We start from the raw sequence: 26,967 nt of genomic DNA, 5'->3' as shown, positions 1-26,967 counted from the left end.
ACTGTGTCAATATACAAGCAGATTCTGACCAATCAGGTTAATGTTAGGAGATGCTGTTAAAATCAGTCCACCAGACGCACACAAAAGTCTTGTGCATTCTGTGTTGATGAAGATTTCAGGCTGTTGAAGGGAAGAAATTAAAACAGTCGAACATAAAGTGCAAGCAGTTAGTTAATTTTACCACAATGCACATGTTATTTCTGAAATGTTCTTATAGTTTTACAGTACATGGGCGGGGATTATAGATTAGAGAGGGAGGGGGTTGGAAAATGAATGCTGATTGACATGAGGCAGTCTTCATCCGATTGGTTGGGATACTCCGTGCTCAGCTGTGGGCGGGAAAACAGCAGACGGATTGATCTACCTTATATACACGTTCATAGAGAGAGTCGACTGACCACAGCTCCAGATGAGCAAAGGAGGAAGAAGAAGGAGAAAAGTGGGTGACAACATACAGCAACACACACTAAATGGACAGATAAGGGTTAATACAGTGGGAAAACCCACATGAGCACTGGCATGAAAGTGATGGGAATCGACATCACTTTTGGAAGGACTACCAAAAAGCAAAACGAAAAGATGTTAATCACTAATCTGCTACAAGAACCAATTTCCTTTTGTTAAAAACGACGTTTTGGCAACGTGGATGGGGTTGAGAGCCTTTCTACAATTGTTTTGTCTGTGTTTCTGAAAATAAAGCATTCTTTGGTATTAAATTTGAGTTTCACAAAATCTCACACATTTACAGGTTAATGCATAATTTTAATACAAGTCTGGCACACAGTTTAGTTTACATGCACTGAAGAGGCAACATGCAGTTTTCCCATAGAGTTTTATCTGGAAGAATATCTGTAGCAGTTTTGAACTTGGTTTAGCCTAAAATCATCTTTGATCATGACTGAGGTGGTCTAAAATGGCTCTTAAAGAAGAACTACAAAGGCATCACAGTAATTGAGGGTCAGAGTAAAGAGCAGTTGAGTATTAAAGTTTGATATAGGTCCGACTAAAGCAATAATTGGACATAAGTTCAACTAACAGACCTACATTAGATAATGTGTTTGTAGTTCAGCTTCGTCCAACATGTACATTATATCCATTAATCTAACTCTACTCTTCCTCCAGGTGTGATACGCAATGGGAATTTAATCCATATATTTCCAATAGAGTGCAAAAGTCAGGTTCAGGAAGTAAAGAAATCACATTAATTTTCCCTGTAGGGGAACTGATTTTTAACAAAAACCTATAAACCTTTGAAGAAAGCACTAGTGTGAGCTACATGTTGTAAATTGATGGAATATACTTTTATTTAAGGTATATATTACTTAAACCTATTTTTCAAAATTAGAAAGCAGTTGAAAAACTACATTACCCATGATTCTGCAAAACCGCCGCCCACACCAATGAAACAGTGAATGAAGTAGTCAGTTTCTCTATGCTCTGAAACGACTTAAATATTTGTAACTATACAAAATATACTGTTTCGAAATACATAATCAACATCTTTAAATCAATAGTTTTATAGTTATCCATCTTTTTTTAGTATTATTTGATTGTCATTCGCAATGCCTCAAGGGATTGTACAAGAGTTCTTTCCTTTATAAGAGCCATTAAGTACAGTATTGACAGTACAGTCTCAAATACTTTTTTTAGTAACATAACGATTGACATCAATTGCAAAGACTTGATCCCTATGAGAAAAATCAATGGAAAAATTACTTTCAGAACAAGTGGGTGGACACTGTTGCACTCTATTACACACGGTGTAAACTTAGTCTGTTAATCTTGATAATATACAGTCTACATAACTCTAATACACTAAGCATTTCTCTTTTATACTGTTCTTTTAACGCTATAAAATGTAATCTGCAGCTAAAAATGGCACACACCAATAAAATCACTTGTGCAAATGAAGAGGCAACAGTAAAACTCTTGGGATGCCTCGCTAACAGTCCTAGCACACCTGCCTGTGAGAATCTGTAGGGCACGTGGGTCAGGCTCAGCTGTTGCATGGAGGGATAGTAGGGGTCGTAGAAAGCAGGCTGGGTGGCACTGGGGGGGACAGAGGGAGTCCTCCTGGGCCCCTGAGGGAACAGCAGGGAGCAGTGCAGCGGTAACGGCTGAAGCAGAAGCTGGGTCTGAGTTTGCGGGAACGTATGCTGGGAATGTACGCTAAGCTGTTGTGTATTAGCATGAGTGTTTTGGTGTAGCGTTTGCTGCATGTGTGGTGAACGGTTAGTGATGGTTTTATGGCATGGCCCCGAAGGAGAGGCAGGTGGCTTGGGCTGGCGAATGCAAAGGGAGATCTGGGAACCAAAGGGTTGCTGTGGAGGGCGAGAAGCAGTAGATGCGGGCGCAGACAGACAGTCCACACTGAAGCTGTGCTGGAGGGGGCGTCTGCGGGAGGGCTACACATACACACACACAATGAAAGATGAGCTAAACAACACAAGTAAACACAGAAGGGATGACAAAGGCAGAAATTTAGTGAGGTACGACATGGATGAACGCAGTTTCATTCTGGTCATTAGCACAACGGCAGGTGTGACCATTCAACACAAAAACAGCCACAGGCACCTGGACAGAATGATTAGCAGGTCTGACAGGGAGCAGAGGGGCTTTGAAAGTAAGAGTATGAGATGCTTTAAGCAACACAGAGAGTGAACGAACAGATCAGCCAGGCCTATCAGTCACCACAATATGAGCATCACAGGACAGGGAAGGATTTTAAACCCCGTCGAAAAGCGGGCAGACTAACAATACCAATCCCCAAAATAAAAACGACAATTCAAAATGTTTGAAGATGGACACACATGGATGTCACAAAATTAAAGTCTTGATTTCATGGTTGTATTCATTTTCAGACGGAGCTTAACTTTTAGTTTAATAGAAATATGGAAAGATTATGACGCATCTATTAATATTTACTGTCCCCGCAGCTTGTTCAAACAGATGAACAAAGAGAAGAGAGAAGTAAAGACATATGGGAAGCATATGTAACACATAGCGGGGTCCAAAAGACTGAGATCACACTGAACATCTGTGATTCAAAAACAAATTCAAATATGAAAAGAAAAATATATAGGTCACAAATCAAATAAGTAAATATAATAATATAATGATATAATGATTAATGTATTAATTAGCTATATTGCATTAAATTAGGCAAGTGGAATATATATATATATATATATATATATATATATATATATATATATATATATATATATATATATATATATATATAATTATCTTTACTTCAGACCTCATATCATATAATCATAACAAATGAGAAACTAAAATGCTTTTGTATCCGAGACACAGTGATGTTACGTGACTGAAGATGTAACCTGGCACAAAGACAGCTGAGGTTATAAATGAAGAGAATGTCTGGGGAAGTGCTGGTTAACTATAAACATGCGCAATAATCAATTAATCCCAACAGGAAATACATTTATAGCCTTTTTCTTTGACACAAAAAATGAATAAAAATATTGCAGTCAAAGTTTCAGAGGGAAAATTACTCTAGTACTTCTTTCACTTTAATTTAAACACACACACACACACACACACGCCCAGGCACACTAGTACACTAGTACTCCTAACTAGACACCATGTGCTAAGAGTGACAAATGGTGACACGCTGTTAACCTTGGTAATAAATCTGCTGTTCCAGAAGAACTCAGGCTGCCATAAATGTAAAAACATGAAAAACACATGACTTAAAACTGATGTTCTTTTAGCTGTTACACATTGACAAGGACATCAGATTGTTTACTTACTTTGGGTGGTGCTTCATCTGAGCCTGCTGAGTCCCAGGATACGGGGACCTGTCTCCTCATCTCCATACGGCTGCGCTCCTCCTGCTGAGCCTTCTCCTCCGCAAGGATTGTACTGCACAGACAGCGATGGAAAGCTCTGTCAAACAACATCATTCTTCTGGAACTACAGTTCCTGAATGTGACCCTGTTTGTGAAATCCAGGCTAAAGTCGAAAAATCTAATTATGAGAAAACAAGCATCAAAGTTTGATTTCAACCATTCCCATTTCATTTATTGATTCTCATCAATGGGTGTGAGTTCAAGAGAATGACATTTCCAACTTTATGCAATTGGTTGAAAGGTGGAGGCACTCTATCGTCACAGACGAGTCAGTGTAAGATCCTTCCTAACCCACACAAGGTCGACTACCAGGGGGAAAAAAGCAACACAGATTGATACCTGAAACACTATTCGAACTATTTCATAATCAAATGTGTCATGACAAGCTGGAAGTAGTCAGCGTGAATAAGAGGATGACGTTAACATATTTAATCCATCAACTTCTGTCATGCTAGACTGTGTGAATGAAAAATATAAAGGTTTACAAACTCTTCATGCATAATAAACTGCCTTAGGGTGCATATTCACATGCTATTTTTTTTTTTAAAATAAATAAATAATACTTTTATTCAGCAAGGTTGAATTAAACGGATCAAATGTGACAATAAAACATTTACAATGTTATAAAAAATACATCCCCGTTTACACAAAATATTAACAAGCACAACTGTTTTCAACTGTGATAAGTGTTGTTTCTTGATTAACATATCAACATATTAGAATGATTTCTGAAGGATCATACAACACTGAAGACTGGAGTAATGGCTGCTCTGCCATGAAAGGAAATCAATTTAAATTACAGGAATAAAAAAAAACATTTGAAAATATATTACAATAGAAAAGAGTTATTTAAATTTTTAATTAAGATTACCATGTTTACTGTATTTCAGACTCCTTTCAAAAACATAAAAAACCCACTCTTACTGACCCCAAGCTTTTGAATGGCAGAATGATTTCAGGATGGGGTCTGCTCATAAATAGACCCCAATATAGACACAATACAATCTAGTAAATCCACAGCAGTGGCTTTAGTGATCAAACAAAAGCCTTAAAGGGTGGAAATGTTAGTAATTATTTTTAAAACTCACCAGACAGTCCTTAAAGTGTTGATATGTGAAGTTGGTACATGAATCCTTAGAAGCGCTTAGAGGTGGCTACAGAAACGCAAGAGGTGCGAAGAAATGCTGGAGCATGTAAGTTTTAGGGGTGAGAGAATGCAAGCTGGCCGAGAGAGGGACTATTTCTGGAAACTCTATTATCTCTGAGAGAGACCATGGGTGTGTGGATGGGGATGGGGAGAGAGAGAGAGAGAGCGAGAGAGAGAGAGAGGATAAATAGAAGGGACACCTGTTGTGATCAATCCAGACCTGCTGAACTTCTCCACACCCAGACCATTATACACAGCCATGACTGCTGCAGAGGTCTCAGGCTCTCAAAAAAAAAGTCTAAAATTCTGGTAAATATAATATATAACAGTCCAAAAGGTGTCATTAGTTCAGGATTAAAAGCTCTTGAGGACAAACAAAAGTTTAGAAACGAGACTGAAATCTGTTCTCTCAAATATTATTTAATAAAATGATTCTTAACAAAAATGGTTAAAAAGTTCAAATCAAAAATGAAAAAAAAAAGCCAGTTCAAAAATTATTATTAAATTCTTAATTCTTATTTTTGATAATATTAATAAACCCGAAACATGTAATCTCTTAAGCTTGGAGTAAAAAGGGATACTCCACCCCAAAATGAACATTTTGTCATTAATCACTCGTCATTTGAAACTCGTAAAAGCTCTGTTCGATTTCAGGACACAATTTAAGATATTTAGGATAAAACCATGAGGCTTGTGACTGTCCCACAGACTGCCAAGGAAAATTACATTGTCAAGGTCCAGAAAAGTATGAAAAGCATCATCAGAATAGTTCATCTGCTGTCAGTGGTTCAACCGTAATGTTATGAAGCAAAGAGAATACTTTTTGTATGCGAATAAAACAAAAATAACGATTGTATTCAACAATTCCTTTGTCAACAGTCTCCTCTGTGTCTTTTCACATCACTCAAACTACCAAACTGCCATGTAGAAAATTGATGCTTTGATTTGAAAGAAAACAGCACATCCTTGTGGCGCGGCCGACTCAGAATAGTGCAGGCAGTTTGAGTGATGTGGAGAGACATAACGTTACGGTTGAACCACTGAAGGAAGATGGAGTATTCTGACAATGCTTTTATACTTTTCTGGACTTTGACAGTGTAACTTACTTGGCAGTCTATGGGACAGTCACAAGCCTCTCAGTTTTCATCCAAAATATCTTAAATTGTTCCAAAGACCAACAAAGCTTTTACTGGTTTGGAACAACATGGGGGTAAGTGATTAATGACACAATTAGCATTTTGGGGTGGAGTATGCCGTTAAGAGCTCTTAAAGCTGCAGTAGGTAACTTTTGTAAAAATATATTTTTTACATATTTATTAAACCTGTCATTAAGTCCTGACAGTAGAATATGAGACCGATAATCTGTGAAAAAAATCAAGCTCCTCTGGCTCTGGTAAAAAACAAACCAATCAGAGCTGCGGTCCGTAACTTTGTTTGTGTTCAAAATGTAGAAAAATGTATATAAGCGAGTACAGCATGAATCCATTTTCCAAACCGTGTTTTTAGCTTGTCCTGAATCACTAGGGTGCACCTATAATAAGTGTTTATATTCTGACTATTTTAGATTGCTTCGGGGGTACGGTGGCGGAGTAACCCAGTACCTTTGTGATTCTTCATAGACATAAACAGAGAGAAGTAGTTCCGGCTACGATGTTCTTCTGCAACACGCAAGCAGTTCTGTTTATTAACCGCTAGAGCGTCAAAAGTTACCCAGCTTTAATTATAAAAAAAGAATTAAAAAAAAAATAAAAAAAAAAAAGAGGAGGAAGAAAACATTTCTTTAAAAATGTTAAAAAATCATAAGGCTTGGGCTTGACAGTCCATAATTAATAAATGTAAATTGATTAAAAAAGATTTCCTTAATCAAAAATGATAATACTATAATACCAAATAACAAAAGTTAAATCTAAATTTGTTATGGAAAGGTTAGGCTTAACAGCTGTGAACTAAATATATGAAGAAAAAAAACACACACTTGAGGGCACGTCAGTTAAAAAAGAGACTACTTTTAAAGTGTGTCTAGAATGAAGTACTAAACATCTGAACATTCAACATATACACAAAACACTGCTTCAGTCTCAGTGTTTAGACTCAAACTATTGAGTGCAAAGACAAACATAATGATTCATTTCTCAAGTTGTTTGGGCTAGACTTTCTTTCTGCAACTGCTGACAAAGACTTGACTTCAGACAATGGGCTCCAGAGATGAAGCATCCTGTGTGTCAAACCCATGTGACTGCATTACATTTCATAATCCTCACTTCATCTCAGTGTTCACTATAATAACCTTAAGATCACTTCTGAACAAGTTAGATAAACTTTGTTATATTACAACAGCTGTTTCGCCATCACACATGTGACGCACTTTTAAACCAAGACCCATCAACACTAACATCATAAAGATCATAAATCCACTAATTACAGACCTCGAGCATACAGCAGCTAATTTCCTTATCAAACACAACAGGACATTGACTAAACCCCTGCTCTGATAGCTTCAGCACTAGTTATGGAAGTCATTTGGCTTTATAAATGCCGTTAACAGTGTAAATATTTACATGGTTTCCAAGAAACAGACGTTCTACACTTGAATGTACTGCAGATTTTATGAGGGTAGAGAAAGGGATCTGTATTTTCCAATACGCATTTAAAAAAAAAAAATCACTCCATCCAAGATACCTAAAAAGGAAATAATTTTCGACTTGAGATGCAACATGACATATCTGTCTCGATCTGGTTATCTGGGAAATCTGTGTATAACCTTCTATAACTTTCAATATTTGCTTTCAATTCTGTTTTTGCAAATAGAAAACTTGAATGTTTTTGCTGAAGGCAGAATAGATTCCTCACATTATTAGGGATTCAGGTGTTTGATGGCCTGTCAGAGTACAGCTCCCCCCCCCCAATTTCCATTGGCATTTACGGGAACTGACTGCATGTGCGGACATGAACAGACATTTGGGAACTAAATTCTATTGTATTGTAAGGATACAGGGTGTGTGTGTGTGCACGTGTGTGTGTGTACATGACTAAAAGGGTCAGAAAGAGATAAAAACTGGAGAATAAAAGAAGAACAGTATGATTTTTCTCATAGTGGACAGTGCAACAATGAAATCAGGTCCAGACGGGAAGTGAAATAGACATGCAGGCGGTGAATCAAGGCTTAACGGGACTAAACTTCTTCTAAAATGCCCTTCTGAGTGCTCACACTGAGAATATACAATATATACACTACCATTCAAAAGTTTATGATCACTAAAATGTATCAATGTTTAATAATGTTAATTAATTAATAATGTTATTAGTACAATTTTAAATAACAGTTTTCTGTTAAAAAGAACAGCATTTATTGGAAGCAGAAATAAGAACAAGATATTTTTAACGTTCTAAATGTTTTCACTTTCAATGATGATCCATTGAATAAATTATTATTAAAATTAAGATTTTTCCCAAAAACTAATAAATGCAAGTAGTGCAGTTGGGGGATTTAAAAAAAAAAAAAAAAAAAAAAAATAGTGTAACAGATAAAATAATATTTTGAATTAATATGTTCAGTGAATATTTGTTTTAAATAAATATTAATAATCTAAATATAAAAAGTGAAAAGTAAAGCGTAAAATATGCATATACATTTTTTGATTTGCGATTAATAGTAGGGCTGCACGATTAATTGCATGCGATTGTCTCGCGTGTCTCATCAGTAAAGCCGGTTCTGTGATTAGCGGCTTTCAAATGGAGCGGCACTTACTCATATCGCGTTCATAATCGCAGATTAATCGAATGCGGTTATGAACGCGATATTGCGTAGCTTGTCAGCGAACTACGGTTCTGTATATTAAGTGCCGCTCCATTTGAAAGCATGTGATGGACATTTACCGCTAATCACAGAACCAGCTTTACTGACGAGACATGCATGACAATCGCATGCGATTAATCATGCAGCCCTGATTAATAAAAAAGTACAACATTAGTATAAACCCAATGTAACGACACCAACTAGTAAAGAGTAAAGTAAATAAATTATTTCTAATTACAGTGTGCATCAGCTTGACGTCTTGACGTTGTCTCTTGAACTTCAGAAAATGTTAAAAAGCACATACAGATACGGACAGCTTTATAATATACACAGAGCTATGTAAAGGAGCCCATTCAGCCGTAAACCAGATTAGTAAATGACCATTGGAAGCAAACTACAGTTTTGCTGTCATATTCCTGTAAATTGCTTTACAGGTCTATTCTCAATCAAGTATGGGTTAATGTTGGGCTGAATCTCTACTTGCTGTACAAAGCCATCTTTAAACAAAATCACTGTAGTCAGACATCTAGAGCATTACAGCGCCCTCTACTGCTGTTAGGCAGTTTCATTTACTGTGGTCATGAGACTCTAAACCAGGAGGGTGAATGTAAATGTGGAGATGACCACTAATATATCAAGTCTTACATATGCAAACAAAGAAATATTCAAAACCATGACCAACAATTCAATAATATAACTGAATCAATAGTAGCGGTTCATAACGAATGGAGCAAAATTTGTGCAAAGTTGTGTGGACTGACCTTAGTTGGCCTTTGAGCTCGGTGAATCGTGGTCGTTTGCTGGGGTCATACGCCCAGCACTTAGTCATCAGGCTGTAAAGGGTTGGTGGGCAGTTGGGCGGCATTGCCAGACGCTCGCCGTTCTCAATCCGGCCTATCACATCGTTATTCTTCACGCCTTGAAACGGCTTCACTCCATACATTAGTATCTCCCACATACACACCCCTGAAACACAGAGTGAGGATAGATACACATGAAGAATACTGCAAGATTCCTCCTCTAATGACTCAACTTTAGCACTAATTAAAGCTGGCTATAAAACAGGAGCTGTCACTTCCTGATCTAGACTATTAATTAAATAGGGAGACACACAAAATGGAAAAATTACAATTCTACTCGGAAAAAGGCTCTCGTTACACACATTTTAGAAATGCCCCAAATGCACTGCATGCATAATGCTAATGCTAACTTTTCATTGTCTGAACATGCACAAGAGACAGTAAAACATACACACACACACACACACACACTCACCAAACATCCACACGTCGCTGGCTGAGGTAAAACGTCTGAAGTTTATTGACTCTGGTGCCATCCATTTAATAGGTAGTTTTCCTTTAGAGGCTGTGAAGAGAGAGAGAGAAAGAGACAATGAGAGTGAATGAAAATGAGGAGAGATCTGTACATTCAGTCAGAAGTAAAGGCTCATTCACACCAAGAAAGATATTGATAATTCAAACTATATTAGCATTCACACAAGCGGACGATAACACTCTTTTTATTATGGTTTGTGAACATAAATGTAGCACAATTTAAAGTAGGAAAGAACTCAGATTTACTGTCAATGCTTTTGCTGCTAATCAGTAATATAAAAAATATCATACAATTAATTTAATTTTCATATTTCGTTTAATATATATTATTTTGAATGTTTCACATGTCTTTCTGATCTGTAAAGAGGGTAAATTAATACCTTTATAATAAGAGCTGTCCTCCATGTATCTTGACAAACCAAAGTCTCCCAGCTTCACACAGTCCACTGAGGACACCAGAACGTTCCGTGCTGCAATGTCCCTGAAAAATGAGATAATTTACTTTAGAATTAGGTTTTTTTTTTTATTTCTACCTTATTTCCATAATAAATACGTATGCAGAAATGCTACTAGATGAGGATCCTGTCTGCAGAAATGTTCAACAGGAAATGGCTACTGATCATGATCAATTATGACGGCCTGCATGACGTGGACACTTACCTGTGAACAAAGCGTTTACTCTCCAGGTATGCAAGAGCTGTGCTGAGCTGGTAAGAAAACAGGATGAGTGATGCTAAATCCAGATTGTACTTCCTAATCTGAAGAAAGGAACGCAACTGAAAAGCAAAAGAGGAAAACATATTTTCAGAAATATGATTGGTGACTCCAGAAAAAGTATTTCAAGAGCTTTTTGCAAATTCACAGAAAACTAAATTGACACTGAGCACTAGATGGTGCTGTTGGATTGGTCAAAGGAAACTACAGTACTGTGTATCTATCTATATATCAGCGCTAATAATGAGGTTCAACCGCTTTCCTCCACTCACAGTCAATAGCAAATTCGTGTAATGTTAATGTTTATCCATTTTAATGCACTATGGACAGTCTAGCCTCCTGTCAATCAACCACTGTACTGAAAGGAGTTTAAACTTTGACTAAACAGGGCTTTAAAAATAATGGGTGAACTGTACGTTTTTACATACATTATATACACTATTCTGGGAACATCTTGGATATGCCTGCCATGCTGCAACTGATAATTAAATGACAGCTAAAATAACATACGCAGATAATGTTAAGGTTGCACAACCTAATATTTAATACAGTTGCTTGATTAAATTAACAGAACATTTTAACTGCTTGCCACTTTAAATACATGCATGCAAACAAACACACACACACACACACACACGTGCATCTCAAAAAAGAAAAAATTCTTATTTCGAAACCTATTTCAAAAAGTGAAACTTTCATATACAGTATTCTAGATTAATTCCATGTAAAGTAAAACATTTCAAAAGTTTTTTTTTTTTTTTTTTTTTATTAGTGCTTACAGCTCATGAAAGTCAAAAGTCCAGTATCTCAAAATATTAGAATATTTCCTAAGATCAATAAAAAAAAAAAAAAAAAAAGGATTTGCAAAACAGAAAAGTTCAAGTTCCTTAAAGTATGTTCATTTATGCACTCAATACTTGGTCGAGGCTCCTTTAACACAAATGATAGCATCATTAGGTTTGTTTCCATCACCCTGTTTTTATGTGCATTTTGACGTAATGCATCAGAAACAAGTGATAATTTTGAATAAAACTCCCTTAATTTGCAAAAACGTTAATCGAAAAAGGGTTAATCACATAAAAGGAGATGGAAACACATTTTTATATATTACCCATACTTTTAGATGTTATTTACAATGCTTTCTAAAAGATTTGAATTTGTTACATTGTCTTGTGTTTTTGTCTTATTTAAATTTTTTTACGCTATGTGTCAACAGCAAGTGCTTTAGATATTAAAACCAGCTGTGAGCAAGGACTTCAAATGGCCTCAAACTTAATTTTAAGTCCCTTAAAGTCTTAAAACTATTTACATTTATAGATATTAACATTTTAAATTAAAATGCTAAAAAAAACACTCAAATGAAGATGTACAATTTACATCATATTTTGAGTTTATATAACTTAGATTGGCTTATATAGCTTTGAATATTGTCTCGGGCTTCGGAGTTAAAAAGAGGTTGAGAACAACCGTTTTATCTTGATGCAGGACCCCTGCTAAAACAAACTCAGACCTATCTTTAGCTATTTACCAGGTAACTGTTTTTCATCTGAAAGCCCTATGCACACAGAGCGTCTCAGTAAGGTTTAAATCATCGGAGACGTGCTATGAAATACAGCCACCCCTAGCAATCATCTTTACTATGCCTTTATGGCCGGTTTATGAGACAAGCAGTCATGATGGATTCCTCCAGCCTTAACCCGGCTGCTATCTTTGTGAATAATATGAGTTTAATGGGTTTAATATCAGGTCACGTTCCTATGGAGATTGAAGGTGTGCACCAACCGCTCCCCCAATCCCAAATCAAACCATTACACATAAACCAGATCGAAAAACCCACCTCTCCCAGCGTGCAAAGCTCCATGATGATCCACACGGGGTTCTCTGTAATGACCCCAATCAGCTTTACAATATGCGGATGATCGAACTGTCGCATGGTCACTGTTGGAACATATCGAGACAAAATTAATCCAGCATCATATGTTATGACATTTTAGCAGCATACATAATGCATTTATTATGAAAGAAATACACTTTTTTGTGATTTCAAAAATTGTGGAATGGGCATCTTGTGTACCTAAATCAGACAAAATAACTGAATTATACACTTAAATCAAATGATCGGTGAAGGCTCCAAAAGCTGTGGTAAAAACATTATGTTCTGTTTATTAGTGCCTCACTTTTTCTCACTCTCACACACATACCAGCACCTGTTCGGGTGTACAAAAGCTACCAGCTGTGCTCTTATTAACTCCAGATTCTGAAAACGTTTGGAGTTTCGGCACCAACTATCCAAAACACATTCCTCTCAATTACAGTGCAGGAATGCTGATGGACACAGCCATGCTGGGTATCAATGATTTGACACTCACAGGCCTCCTGGAGAAACTTCTCTCGAACACTGTCCGAGGTGCAATTCTTACACGTCTTTATCGCCACAGAAAGAGCTGGGTTCTCCTGGGAGCACAGAAAAATGAAAAGCTTTCAGACATTTACAGTATACAACATTAGTCATTTCTTGCAAAGTAAAAGTCTTCATCATCATCACACAAATACAGATTAAAGAAAGATTTTTTGTTTGTTTGAAGAAATTAATATTTTTATTCACTAAAGAGGCATTAAATCAAAAGTGACAGTTTAAATGTTACATTGTTACAAAAAAAGAAATCCATTTTAAATTGGCTGAAATTTGCTGTTCTTTTAAATACTGAACAGTAATGGCCTCCAATACAGAAATAAATACATTTGAAAATATATGAATATAGAAAACAGTTATTTTAAATTGTTACAATGTTTTCCCGTATTTCTGATCAAATAAATGCTGCCTTCGTGAGCATAACCTACTTCTTTCAAGCAGTAGTATAAATAAGTATGTTATATACAAGTTAAATGAATCAATAAAATGCAATAAAAGTCATTTATACCGGACATATGTAAATCCCTTGATGGACGTCTCCAAACTGGCCTTCACCTATACAGCGTCCCAGCTCAATTCTGTCTCTTTGGATCTCATAGTCCCTGGCTGAAAGACAAATTGGTCAAGTCCCAGTCAACACTTAAACATATCACTTCATATATGATTAGCAAAGGCCACTTTCCACCATGTACTCAGAAAAAGAAAAGACACCATGCAATTCTGAATCAGTTCATATACAGAACGTTTTTCAATATCGAATCCATCCCATACATGCCATACCAACCCAATAAGTAATCCAAAATGCATACAAGACTCAGTGAAGAAAATGTACTAAAGGTTCTTTATTAAAATGAAAGTTCACCAAAAAAAGTCACACTCAAAGGTGTGGGAAAACCAAACCATTTCTGGTCCCCATTGACATGCATACTATTTTCTTCTATGAAAGTCAATGGGGACCAGCAACTGTTGGTTACTGTTGGTCTTCAAACTATCTTCTTTTATGTTCAACAGGAGGAGGAAATTAGTTTGGAACAACTTGAGTTTGAGTAAATAATGACACAATTGTGGTTTTTGGTTGAACTCTCTCTTTAAGAAGAACAAATCAAGAATCACTTGACAAGCCCTTTGAACATCCATACGTAAAAGTGTCAAAGCCATTTCGGAGCACCTTCAGTGGAAATCGAAGGTGTCAGTTAAAATGCTGCATGTGTGTACAAATCCAAAAAACAATGATTTCTGTTCACAACATTAGGAAATAAAGAAATATATAAAGATTCGACCACAAGAAACAAACAGGCAAAGCAAAAGCAACACACAGGCCCCACCGTCACACACGAAGTCTCAAGCATATGGAGGAAAGGGAATGAAAACAGCAAGAGAAACAGCTTTACCTTCACCTAGTCCATAATATTCTGTTGTGCCAATAATGAGAGAAAACAAAGTGGCAAATATAACACTGAATAACATTGAGGTCATCATTAACTGATAATAATTATCTTTTATAAAAAAAATACATTTTAATTAATCAAAGCAATGTTTACAAAAACCCAATAGTAAGTATTGTTATTGTTATTATTGTTATTGAGGCCCAGTGACTTATGGGTTAATTTCACAGTTGTGGGCAAATTATTTAATAATAAACCGCATAATTTCCTTAAAAACAATGCCGCCTGTAGAGAAAATAAGCAAAGAAAAAATGATATCCTGTGCAGCAGTGAAATCTGTATTATGAAGAAAAAAAACTTTGTTAATTTGTTTAAAAAAAATATTAATATATTTAAAAAGTTTCAGGGCAAATAAAATACAAATGATTTAAAATTCAAATCAAACTTTTAATAATAATGCTTAATGTTATTTCAATAACATAAAATGGCACAAGAAGAATGTTATATTAATATATAAACAATGTCTTAATTCAGGTAATAAAAAAAGAATTACATATACATATATATATATATTTTTTTAAATTATTATTGTTATTATTATTATTTATTATTTTTTTTTATAAAATGCACAATTGAAATTACTGTAATTTTAGCCTAAAACTGGTTTGCTATAAGAAAAAAAAATTCAAATAAAAGATTATTTTGGAATACGAACATAAAAGAACATCAATAAAAATATATGAAATTATCTGATTAAATAAATTATGTTCTCCGATGCATGGCACAATAGTGCACATGCTTAGGTTCAAGTCTTGATTGTGCCAAGACTTTCTTTTCAATGATCTACTCAATTTACCCAAAATAACATTATGACGAAGCTAAATGTTTGTTCCATTAATAAAATGGCCATTTAAGATCATATCCATTTCAGTGCTTGCTCACCACTGCACTGGGCCTTTCTCATGTGTCCTTTAAGAACATGGCACAAAGTCCATGTGCCCAGTGCCAGTCAATACAAGGAATTAGTTCTATTATTACAATACAGCTTCCTCCATCCAAACCCACACTGAGCAAATGACGTTTGAGACACAAGCGCATAGAAAGGAATAAACAAAACTGAACTCCACGCTACTCCAGAGTTCAGTTTCAGACCTAAACGAACAGCTAAGCAGAAAGCGACACCGACTCAAGCAGCTATAAACGTCTCAGGAGCTTCTGTCCCTGCGATCCCAAACAACCTGTTCTAAAGTCAGGTAGATAATAGGAAGTAGGTTAGGAGAATGTGTAGAGTGATATTTGCTTTAGAGGATGCTTTTAAAGCAGCTGAACTAACTTATAAAAACTGTATATGTTGTGTATTTTCCAGATTTATAGACTTCAAGTCATTTAAGATGACCTGAAATATTCACAGTATACAATTTTAGTTAATATTCATGGAAAACATTTTTAAAAAAATTCTCGCCCAATTAGTTTTACTGTGATTTTAAGCCAGAGCAGCATAATCCTGGTCTGAGATCAGTATGAACCTGTGATACTCACTGGAAGGCATGGTGTATGTGTCCTCTTCGTCAATGATCTCAGCGTAGTCGTCTGTTTCTGAAAAGGGAAAACAGTATTTTAAGTCCAAACATACCAGGACCAGCTAAAAACAGCCCTTCCAAAACCAGAAACACGTCTTCTCATCTCCGGCACAACTCACACACTCCTTGGCAATTACACATGTCGTCTCTTTGCCATTAACGCCGCAGTGCTAAGTTTAAAAGTGTTTCGGTGTCTATGTATCCTGCAGGAGTTTGAGCTGGCTTCGATCACATCCACACAGCTGTGATATCTGAGTGTGTCTAAAGAGCTGAGAGGGGAACGGTCTTTCCAAAGCATTGGTGTCATTGGGAAAAACAGATGAAGTCATGGGTAATTTGACAGCTATTGTGTCTGTCCTGTCTGGTTTTAAGGAAAAAGTTTTGATAAATGTTCTCTACGCAGCAATGTGGCAAAAGTCAACCAATTCTGACAGCTCGTATTGACTGTCAGTGAAGTCTCGTGAGTGGAGCGCTGTGAGCAAACACTTTCCCCTTACTGTGGGAGAAAGGGATGTGTGTTTTCAGTAGATAAAGCGGACTAGTTTTATCAGATCAAAACATCAAATTCCATTGTAAGCTACTGCTGCGAGAGATCACAGATACACACCTAGGTATTTTGTTTTTCTTGAGTTCACAGGACTGAAACATGGGAACTGAATGCACTCAAAACTGTGCTATCAAAAAGAAAAACACTGAAGCAAGCAACTTTTCACTTTTCTTCTGAGGTTTCAGAAAATCTCACTTTGATTTATACTTAATATTCTTTTTGCACTCATTTGTGAAAAATAAATCTTGTGTTGAGTTAGTATTCAACTGCATGAAGTCCGGTTAAAGGAAAAACTGCATCTTCTTAAAGGGCAAATTGAAGGACTTCAATCAAATTTGGAATCTGTTTTTTTTTTTTTACAGTTTCTGGAAAATAACCAAACATTGGAATGATATGTGTCCTAGAAATAACATGCATTGTCTCCGGATGTTTTGATGTCGTTGTCTATGTCCTTTTTTAAAAATACATCTTATATAATAGTCAAATATAAATATCTATCTATCTATCTATCTATCTATCTATCTATCTATCTGTGTGTGTGTGTCTGTGTGTTTGTCCGGTTTATATGTAATAATACAATGATTAAAATATATTAAAGTAACTAATATCTATTTTTCTTATGTTCGATGATATTCAATACACGTTGCTTTAAAATGATAAAATAACATATTTTGAGTTTAAATATAGTTTAAATGTATTAAAATAACATTTTTGACAATATTCAAAATATCTAATGCTATAACAATTATTTTGGCAAAACGTCAAAAAAGTAGAAATATGCCAAATACATTAAATCAAGGCATGTTTTCCAACTTGCTTTTCAATTATTTTCATAAAAATAATTAACTGTAATATGGACCTTTAAATGTAGATTACAACATTTTATAATAATAAAAAAAAATGCCATGTGGAGATTTTTGTGAACATTTTTGAGTGATGGTGCAAATGAATAATTAAATCAGTTTTGAACTGATTTAGAGAATCTGAAATTCAAATTGATACACACTACTTTTTTATAATGTAAAGTTATATTATCATTAATGTGATATTATCAAGTCACAAGATAAAGAGGGAGTAAAATCAGTACCTATGGAAAACTTAAGTGCATTGGACTCATTGGAATATTCACATTGTTGCATTTTATCACCCAAAAAAAAAAACCTCTGCGGAAAATCACAAGACGAATCAAGATTGTAAAGTATATTGTGAATATGAAATATCTTGCCCCGCTCAACTCAGAAATAAGACATATTAAAATTGGACTTTACCATCCCCACCAATATCATCTGTGGATCCAATCAGCATGCAAAAGATTCGAAAGAGAGAAGGACAGAAAGAGAAAGCATTAGATTAATGTCTCCATCAAAAGACATTACTGAGGCGAGGCAACAGAATGAAAGAGTATTTCATGGTTGTTACACAAAGCAATAAAACAAGCCCCAAACCATTATTATCAACAGATAATTCTTATACTGTAGGTTATACTAAAAACACATGCACTGTCAAGGTGGGGACTTTCCAGTGACTTGCACTGTTACTACATTGAGCTAATGCTATTTTTATAAAAAACCTTTTTGCATTTTAATTAAGACTTTTTTAGTGCTTTCATTAAGCCATTTCCTTGTGGGGACTGTTGACCCTTTTAATTCAGGTGACTTCATGTTTAACCATCCTTGTTGGGACTTTCAGTCCCTATAATACAATAAAAACATGCCCCAGTAAACTTCAGCAGGTTTGAGAGTATTTTAGAATTGCAATGTTGACCAGCATTTTAGAAACAAGACAAGAGCCATGCATTTTGACTAGAACTGCTCTGAATTAAGAATTGCCGAGCAGCTACACAACATGGTTGGACTTAGTTCTGGATTAAGTTAATCATCAATGAAAATGTGAGGTCAACATCTCAGTCCTCTTGGATGAGTCTTACCTGAAACGGAGATGGCTTTGGCCCGGACTCCTTGCAACCGTTTCTCATGGTTTGCTGATCTGTGTGACAGAGGTTGAAGAGGATGAATCATGTACATTTTCAAACCAAACTTAATCACAGCATGACCTTTTCCACACTGATCTGTGTTGAAACCACAGTGTGGGTCTGTTCCATTAGCGTGCACGGGGGGGTGATATAACAGATGGGCACTACCACAGCCACGTTAATGGGAGCTGGGCTGTGGGTCAGATTAGTTGAAGGTACACTGAGAGATTCCACATGTCTGCACCAAAGAGGCCAAAGGAGCAACAAGAGGGCCAAAAAGATTAACCGAATCTATCTAATGAAAAAATATTGGGGAAAAAGTGGTGTAGTACCATGCAACTTACTTTGGAGCCTTTGGGATAGATGGAAGAGCTCTCTCTCCTTCTGTTAACAAACATTGAGAAAAACAAATTTGATTAAAAAAAATTATAATAATCAAATAACAAACAGTAAAACTGTAAAATGTTATTAACATTATTAAGATTAGGCTGTCAATTTGAATGCTTCTGTGTTCTCACCTTTCTGTACACGGACGATAAACGATGAAGAAGTTCTATGAACAAGTCTACAGTAACCATCAATGAGATCGGCCATGTTCTCTGCTGTGTTCAGTGCCGTAGTTGTTACCGTCAGAGGCTGGAAAACGAACAAGAACACACAAGATCCCACACGGCACCATATCCATGTATAAAATCCACCACATGTAAGACGAGATGATACACTGAAACCAGTGTGTGGAAGTTACCTCAGGTGCTCCAGCTATATCTAACTGCAGCGTTCCCTTCCGATCTCGCTCCTCGAACTGGATACTCTGCACTTGGGTGAAGTTAGCGAGGTGTGTTGGCTACAAAGAAACAGACATTAGATTCACTGTCCAACCGTCTATCATTCCAGTCCCTCATCCATCGAACCACGCAGTACTTACATTTGAGCCTTTGTCCGTTAAATAACTGATGCCCTCCTCGGGTCCGATGGCCAACTCCACTGCTATCACCCAGCTTGACTATCACACACAACAGCAGACACATTCAACACAAACACACACAAACTGATAAATACAATGCAATCTGATGTCAAAACCATATTGTTATTCATCTTTCAGCCAACAGAGGACACTGCAGACCATTAAAGTAGTCTACCATCTTGAATTCATTAACATCTAAACTCAACTCACCCCGAGAGCGCATTTGAAACACTCCTTATCAAATCTGTGTAAAGGTGAAAGGATCTCGAAGAACTTGAGGATACACTGCTCATCGTTCAGACTGGCAAACTGTTTAAACGTCTGCTGGATCAGTTTGCGCAGGGATTTAGCCTGCAAAGACAAAATACAGTGGCTTGTAATTAAATCATAATATCAGTTATAAACCCTTGTGAGTCATTTGGAGATAAAACAGTTTCTTCTAGCAGAGATTAGTGCCAACTACGTGCCATTCATAAGATGACTTTAGAAAGATTGTAAACACTGTGAAATACTGCTTTGTTTTTCGCAATACTGCTCAATCAATGGCACACATCTGAGGAGCAACTACCTGTTTGGTCTTGCCTGGTGCAAAACTGACACACTTCACCTTTAGGTACAGACGGCAAGAACCCTAATGCAACAAACAAGGACATTTGAACCCTTTTAAAGGAAAAGGCATTTATAAATTAATTCTGTAAACCAATATTTCTTCATAGAGAAGGAATCGAGGCCCGTGAATCATTCTGATGGCACAAGTATAAGACCATAGCAAAGAAAAATCACTAAAAGTTTGAATAAAACTGTCTTTGCAGAATTATGATGTGATTTTCTCTCAATAAGGGGTAATCTTAATCTAAATATAAGATGACAGACAGGTTTCTAATAGCTTTCAAACCAATCTTTAATGGTGTAAACAAGCCCTGCCAAATTATGTAAACATCATCAAAAAGTAGTCATTATTAAGAGATGATAATTAGTAAGCTAGAATCAGGGTCCTCTCATTGAGAGATCTAGAATATTTGGAAATCTAAAGATTCTCAAATTTAAAAAAAAACAAAACAAAACTGGTCGGTAATTCTCTCTTCCCTCTTGACATGGGCTTGGGTTTCCATGGCAACCAATGAAAAGGAGGTGATTTTGGGCTGCTTTGGGGGTAGAATGTATAATATAGAGAGCCAGAGCAGAAGAGAGTGAAAGGCACAAAATATGCAGGAAATCTCCTTTAATAAAGAACAGGAAAATCCCTCGGGAATGCAAATACACCAACACCATTTCCATTCTCAATCTCAATTCCCAAATGCGCACAGAATTCAAATTTACTTGAACAATTAATGATGCAACGAGCAGAAGAATATGTGCGGTTCATCACTGCACAACTGCAAAGGTGAACTGCATAATATGTGGAAGTTCGAATATTTTCTGTTTTAGTTTTTTAATATTAAAATAAATATTTACATACATTTATTTGTATTATTTTCCTTTAAAAGTGTTAAAACCATGTCAATTTCTCTGTATAGAAATATTCACAATAAATACTATTCCAAATTTTACTACATAAATAGCTAAAATAACAGCAGACACTATGCCACCGCATACTGAAAGACTGAAAGGGACTAGATAGGTCAGGAGGAAAAGGAAACTGGCTCTCTGGCAAACTGCATTTCATTAGAACGGTTCCCTTCAGTGGCTTCTTCGGAAAGAGAAGGAAAACAGAACTGGGCCAAAACATCTCAGGGGTGTGAGACCACAGAGGAAGCCAGCCAGGTAATAACATTGATTTTGCCTGAACAATAGCATTTTCTCACATCCAATAAATCAAGCCAACCACCGTTTTGAGGAAGACATCGCAGGAGCATCAGAAATGTCTTATTACCTTCACTGAGTCTAATAAACTCTTTGGAAAGAATCGCCGCAGACCAACGTCCTTCCTGCAGGGAGAAAAAAAAAAACGAAACTGACTTCAGTCTTTGAAAGAAAGCAAAAAAAAGAGATTTTTGGGGTAAAAGACAGCAACTTGTTGGTGACTGAGCCATTATTACAGATTATGGTCTCTTCCAGTGTAAAGCAATACTACAGAAATGGAGACCCTGCACCACTGCAGGAGATACGCAAAGATCAATTATACTCTACTAAAAATAGATCAGACAGGTTTCAGAGGGCCATGCAACACGGACTAGTTATTCTGACCCATATACACACAATTTGAAAGAAAAAGTGAGCGAGAGAAATCCTCTCAAGGTTCAAAGAACTACAGTACTCCTTTCAGTCCAGTATGAGCTTGGTTTGACGTACACTAACAGCATTACGTCGTAAGTGAACACTGCAGTAGTATGAGAATAAGAACCAATTAGAATTTAATTTCAAACAATGTCCAGGCACATTGCAAAAATGTTAATCCTTCAGTCATGACAGTTATTGAGAGAACACATTTTTTGATGCGTTAAGCCAGGTTTCCCAATGGAAGTCCATGTTTGGTACTTGCAACTCTTTCTCACAACTGTGACTATTTCTATTGCTCTTGTATTTCTCACAACTGCAACCTTCTACCTCCAGATTTCTCTTAATTTTGACTTCACACTTGACAAAATTCTACTTTCTCACAAAACAATGTAAAGCCTTTTTTTTTTTTTTTTTTTTTTACCTTTCTTACAACTATTTTTTTACTCTAAGGTGAAAAACACCAAAATTAATTGCACTACAATCCCTCAAGTTAAATAAAAAATATATTATATAATTTATTTCACCATGGACACAATTTGAGAACTGGGCACCAATGATCCAAACATAGCATTACTTACTCTAATAATTCATAATTCGATTTTTTATCCAGGGCGTTTCCACGCATGTCCCTGAAAAACCGCCTGTAAAGGAGAAGAGGAAAGTGATTTGTTAAAAATCATGGCAAAACACTTACATTTAATTATTTTTACCACTGTTGAAAAGTTTGGGGTGGGTGATATTTTCTAATCTTTTTTAAAGAAATCTCTCACCAACACTATTTATTAGATAAAAAATACTCAATACTTTCTGTGTCTAACCTTTAGTGTTTCTTGATCCTTCAGAAATCATTCTGTTATGCTGATTTGATGCCCAAGAAACATTTAATGTTTTTATTATCAATGTTGAAAACAGTTGTGGTACTTAATAATTCTGTAGAAACAGCCATATGTTTTTTCACGATTCTTTGATGAATTACTGAACCCCAAACCTTTGAACAGTGTATACGGTGTATAACACATACCTAATTTCAAGGCAGCCTAGTTTAAGTGCAATGTCTTGATCCACTTTATCGGCAATCTCAATCATATAATCGCTTTTCACCTGTGCACAGAGAGATGTGTATTAGGCTTGGCAAGGATAAAGACACAACACAACACTGACCATACAGAGTGAATAATGACATAATGAACTTATCAATACACTCCTCCTCTGGAACAGACCAATACTTCATGTCAAATAAATAAAGCATGCATAATACAGAGCTAATTTGCTAGTCATGAAAAAACATCTTCATGGCTTATGCTTAGATCTTTGTAACCTGGCAGGGATTACAGCAATTACAGACTTTGAGCCTTGAAAACTGAACCACCTTTCTGTTTCTTTTGTTAATGCACTCTGTGGGTGAATCTCACAGAAAAGGGTCATATTCCACCCCAAAGAAACAAGTATAATTTATAGCTTTTTTTGATTTTGGGGTGAAATATGCCCCAGGCATGTTCTTCACAGGTTTTGTGCGACTTGCTCGAGCAGAGGATAGACAAAAGGGAGGAAGTGTCTATACAGGGAGACAGTCGCAGAAGGTTTGGCAGCAGTACACAGGCTGCCAGATTAAACTATCCCTCACCTGATGATAAAAGTAGTTGAGAGTTGGCTGGTCCTCAGTAAACTGGTTTAAAAATCCTTTAGGCAAGTATCGAATCCGTAGCTCATATCTGGAGAGAAGAGAGAGGAAAAGAAATGATCTAATTAAAAGACATCTCCACATACTGTCGGCTCTACCTACAAAATATCCCCTCGGGAATATCAATCACAGGGGATCATCAATGATTGGCAGCTGTCATCCAGCCTGACCAATCACAACAGATGCTTTAGAAAACCGAGCCCTCGGGTTGAACACCTTCACTGTGTGTTTTGAATCTTTAACAACAATGATGGTTCAGATTATGGCACTCGTTACTCATCTTCACTTTCATATGTGACTGATTAGAGATGCCGGTGAGACGAGATCTTCTAAAGTCTGCCAGACAACACAATTACGGCAGTATTAGTGGCTGCTCTCAGCAGCTGTCTGTCTGGGAGGTAAAAAAATCACACCCGTCCTCTCACAGCTGGTTTACGGTCTGCTCTCAATTACGCTAAATTAGTTTTACACATCCCTCTACCTGAGCAGAAGCCAGAATGCTGCGGCACCTGCCTCACACGTTCAAAACAATGTTCTCTAAATTGGCTTGGGATGATGTACCTGTGCCATCTGCCTCAAACATAATGCACAAGCGTGAAGACAAACTGAGTTTCACCCATTCACTACAGAGGATCCATTACTGAGCAAGTGATGTCATGCTAAATCTTTTCTGAAGTAACAAGCTCGTCTACATCTTCGATGACGTAAGGGTGAGGATTTTAAGCAAATTTCCATTTGTGGTTGTGAGTCAACTATTCCCTTCAGTTCTTCGTTCACTCTACAGCATTTGACTTGACAAAAATCTGAGTAGTGCAAAGATTTGCATCAGCTTCAATACCTATCCAATTGTAGAAATGCTGTCCCTTTAATGACCAGGCCCATACAAATATCAACAGCATTGTTCTACATATACTAGAACAAATTCCCACCAATACAGTAAAGTTTAAAAAATATAACCAGTCCGGATTTATGGTTTAATATCAGTTTATCCCACTGTACTTTAGGCTGTGCTGAATAATAACATTATTCCATGTGGGAAACATGATCATAGACAATAAAAAAACAAGAGGTAGCCTTCAGTTAAATCCTATGCGTTTCTTTTCCATTTCTGCAGAAACTGAAGAGGAGGGATTTAACCTGCTGATCTGCATTTGCAGAGGGTAAAATGTCTTGCTTTAAAGCAAATGCTGCATGTATTATGAAGGCTCTGTTTTTCATTATGAAGACATGCTGGAGGGCAAAGAGACTCAAGCTCATGCTTTGAACTGCGGACTTTCCCGTAAACGCATAAAAAGCCCATTCATTCATAATGAACGGTTGAAGAAAGAAGATGGGTGAAACAAGCCCCCAGCTGCGTGAATGGAATATAAATAATAGAGCAATTAAGCACAGACTGCTTTATTTAGCTTCATTAAGATAAAACTCACTACGATGAGCCACATTCATGTGAGCTCCACCCACTATGTCAACCTCATCGTGATGCAGAATTATGCACCCCCACTGTATGAATTATACATAAGCCATTATATCATCCTTTCATCCTATAAAGATGAACAGCACATTCACTCCCATAATGCTTTACAACAGAACGATGTGCAGAGTCACCCTCATAAAACAAGCGTGACCCAGATATAACATGGCACATACTGGATGTAAAGTCTTTGGAACAGAACTCCTGTTTGATGCAATTAAACATAGCAAACTTTGCATAATTTAAGAGTTTTCTGAGGCTTGAACTACCATAATTTCTTTCAATAGACCAATGGCTACAACTGGAACCACTAAAAAAATAAAAATAAAAATAATAATATAACAGATAATAAATGTACCACAGCAGCACAGTGGTCTCAGGTGTCAAGGATGTGCTATTTCAGAGATGTGAGATGTGTTTTGATTTTATTGCAGACAGAAACATCAAGCAGGAGGGGAAACAATGACAGAAATAAGTGGTGGCAATCTGTACTAAGCCCCTGTACAGCCACACAGACTTATTTTATTTTTAAATGTATATAAAAAATATATGATGAGAACACATTCGAAATAAACTAGCCATTTAAACTACACATTTTTCAAAGACCAATGTCGATACTGATATATAAAAGGTAAAGTGGCCAATATAATGTTGACATATAAATTTCAAGACTCCCAAAATTAAATAATTTTTACTACTATTTTACTAATACTATTTTTGAAAATATACTATTACGATTTATGAAATCATTCTGAATTAATTATTTTCAAAAACACTACTTTGCTCAAATTTGGAGTCTGATCTTTTCGAAATAAATGAATACATTTATTCAACAAGGATGCATTAAATTCATCAAAAGTGACAGAAAAGAGATTTATAATGTTACAAAAGATTTACATTTCTAAAGTATCTATTCATCAAAGAATGCACTACAATAACGTTTCAAGGAAAAATGTATTAGTTTCCACAAAGATATTAAGCAGCACAGCTGTTGTCACCATTGATAATAACTAAATCAGCATATTAGATTCGTTTCTAAAGAATCATGCAACATGATCCAACTGGAGTAATAGATGCTGAAAATTCAGCTTTGGACAGGAATAAATTACATTTTAAATATATTAAATCTTTAAAAATGTATAATTTTATTATTTCACCGAAGTATGGTTTTTAATGCAAATATCAAATACATGCAGCCTTTTTGAGCATAAGCGATTTCCTTCAAAAAGTGTTACATATTTTTAATGAAAGTATAGGTTTTCCAAACAAATCTTCTTGTTTGCTATTGGATGAAAAACAGAAACCAACCTTGTGCTGTTTATATATGAACTGATAATTAAACAGTTGATAAATAAATTAACTATTAACCATAACAATGGTTTTATGCTTATGATATGAGCATTAAAAGAGTGTCTCACCTCCAGTCGTCCTGGGGATGGCTGTGCTCGTACCTCTCCCTCACGTGAGACACGCCCATGTCGGGGTGGAGCCAATGAACTTCACCTGTTCTCAGGTGGCTCAGGCGCAGACCAAAGCAGGACACACACCTCACCTTATGGATGTCCACGATCTTCTGTATAATGCCCTGAAAACACATACACAAGCATTTAGTGACAGCATAGCACTCTATAAAGTTCATCAAATATATAAAGCAGGACAGGACATCTAAATGAGCAAATGTCAGAGAACATTCTGAAGAGAATGGGCTCAAAGCCACAAAAGATTCAGTTGAATCTTTCTTTGATTAATGTGTCATGTTATGGGTCAGTATGTTGTGTGGTTCAAATCAATGTAAGACAGAGAGAGGAGATGGATGAGGTCAAGAGAGAGCAGGATGTTCAAGAGTCTACTGAGGCATAATATAT

The 26,967-nt window shown here is 36.2% G+C and overlaps 1 protein-coding gene across 21 annotated transcripts in view; it reads right to left on the bottom strand.

The window, feature by feature from the left end:
- ptk2ab (protein tyrosine kinase 2ab) overlaps window positions 1-26,967 on the bottom strand; it is a 57,804-nt gene that overhangs the window by 8,683 nt on the left and 22,154 nt on the right. For 6 of the 21 annotated variants that reach the window (XM_026283965.1, XM_026283966.1, XM_026283964.1 and 3 more), the window contains 23 exons: window positions 26,521-26,687; window positions 23,575-23,662; window positions 22,972-23,051; window positions 22,529-22,591; window positions 21,604-21,658; window positions 19,941-20,081; window positions 19,692-19,769; window positions 19,512-19,610; window positions 19,285-19,402; window positions 19,111-19,150; window positions 18,722-18,780; window positions 18,063-18,080; window positions 16,207-16,263; window positions 14,674-14,694; window positions 13,791-13,888; window positions 13,239-13,323; window positions 12,707-12,807; window positions 10,816-10,931; window positions 10,536-10,636; window positions 10,097-10,186; window positions 9,583-9,787; window positions 3,780-3,891; window positions 1,965-2,405 (listed from right to left, as the gene is read on the bottom strand). In XM_026283965.1, coding sequence (XP_026139750.1) covers window positions 1,965-2,405; window positions 3,780-3,891; window positions 9,583-9,787; window positions 10,097-10,186; window positions 10,536-10,636; window positions 10,816-10,931; window positions 12,707-12,807; window positions 13,239-13,323; window positions 13,791-13,888; window positions 14,674-14,694; window positions 16,207-16,263; window positions 18,063-18,080; window positions 18,722-18,780; window positions 19,111-19,150; window positions 19,285-19,402; window positions 19,512-19,610; window positions 19,692-19,769; window positions 19,941-20,081; window positions 21,604-21,658; window positions 22,529-22,591; window positions 22,972-23,051; window positions 23,575-23,662; window positions 26,521-26,687 — 2,433 coding nt within the window. Of the gene's footprint in view, window positions 1-364; window positions 404-1,964; window positions 2,406-3,779; window positions 3,892-4,966; window positions 5,125-9,582; window positions 9,788-10,096; window positions 10,187-10,535; window positions 10,637-10,815; window positions 10,932-12,706; window positions 12,808-13,238; window positions 13,324-13,790; window positions 13,889-14,673; window positions 14,695-16,206; window positions 16,264-18,062; window positions 18,081-18,721; window positions 18,781-19,110; window positions 19,151-19,284; window positions 19,403-19,511; window positions 19,611-19,691; window positions 19,770-19,940; window positions 20,082-21,603; window positions 21,659-22,528; window positions 22,592-22,971; window positions 23,052-23,574; window positions 23,663-26,520; window positions 26,688-26,967 lie in introns of those variants that run through there. The other 15 variants (XM_026283979.1, XM_026283967.1, XM_026283971.1 and 12 more) reach the window with 10 other exon arrangements.

The sequence above is a fragment of the Carassius auratus genome, chromosome 16 (assembly GCF_003368295.1).
Source record: "Carassius auratus strain Wakin chromosome 16, ASM336829v1, whole genome shotgun sequence".
Taxonomy (NCBI): domain Eukaryota; kingdom Metazoa; phylum Chordata; class Actinopteri; order Cypriniformes; family Cyprinidae; genus Carassius; species Carassius auratus.
The sequence above is the reverse complement of the archived record's forward strand: the minus strand, read 5'-3'. Positions and strand labels throughout refer to the sequence as shown.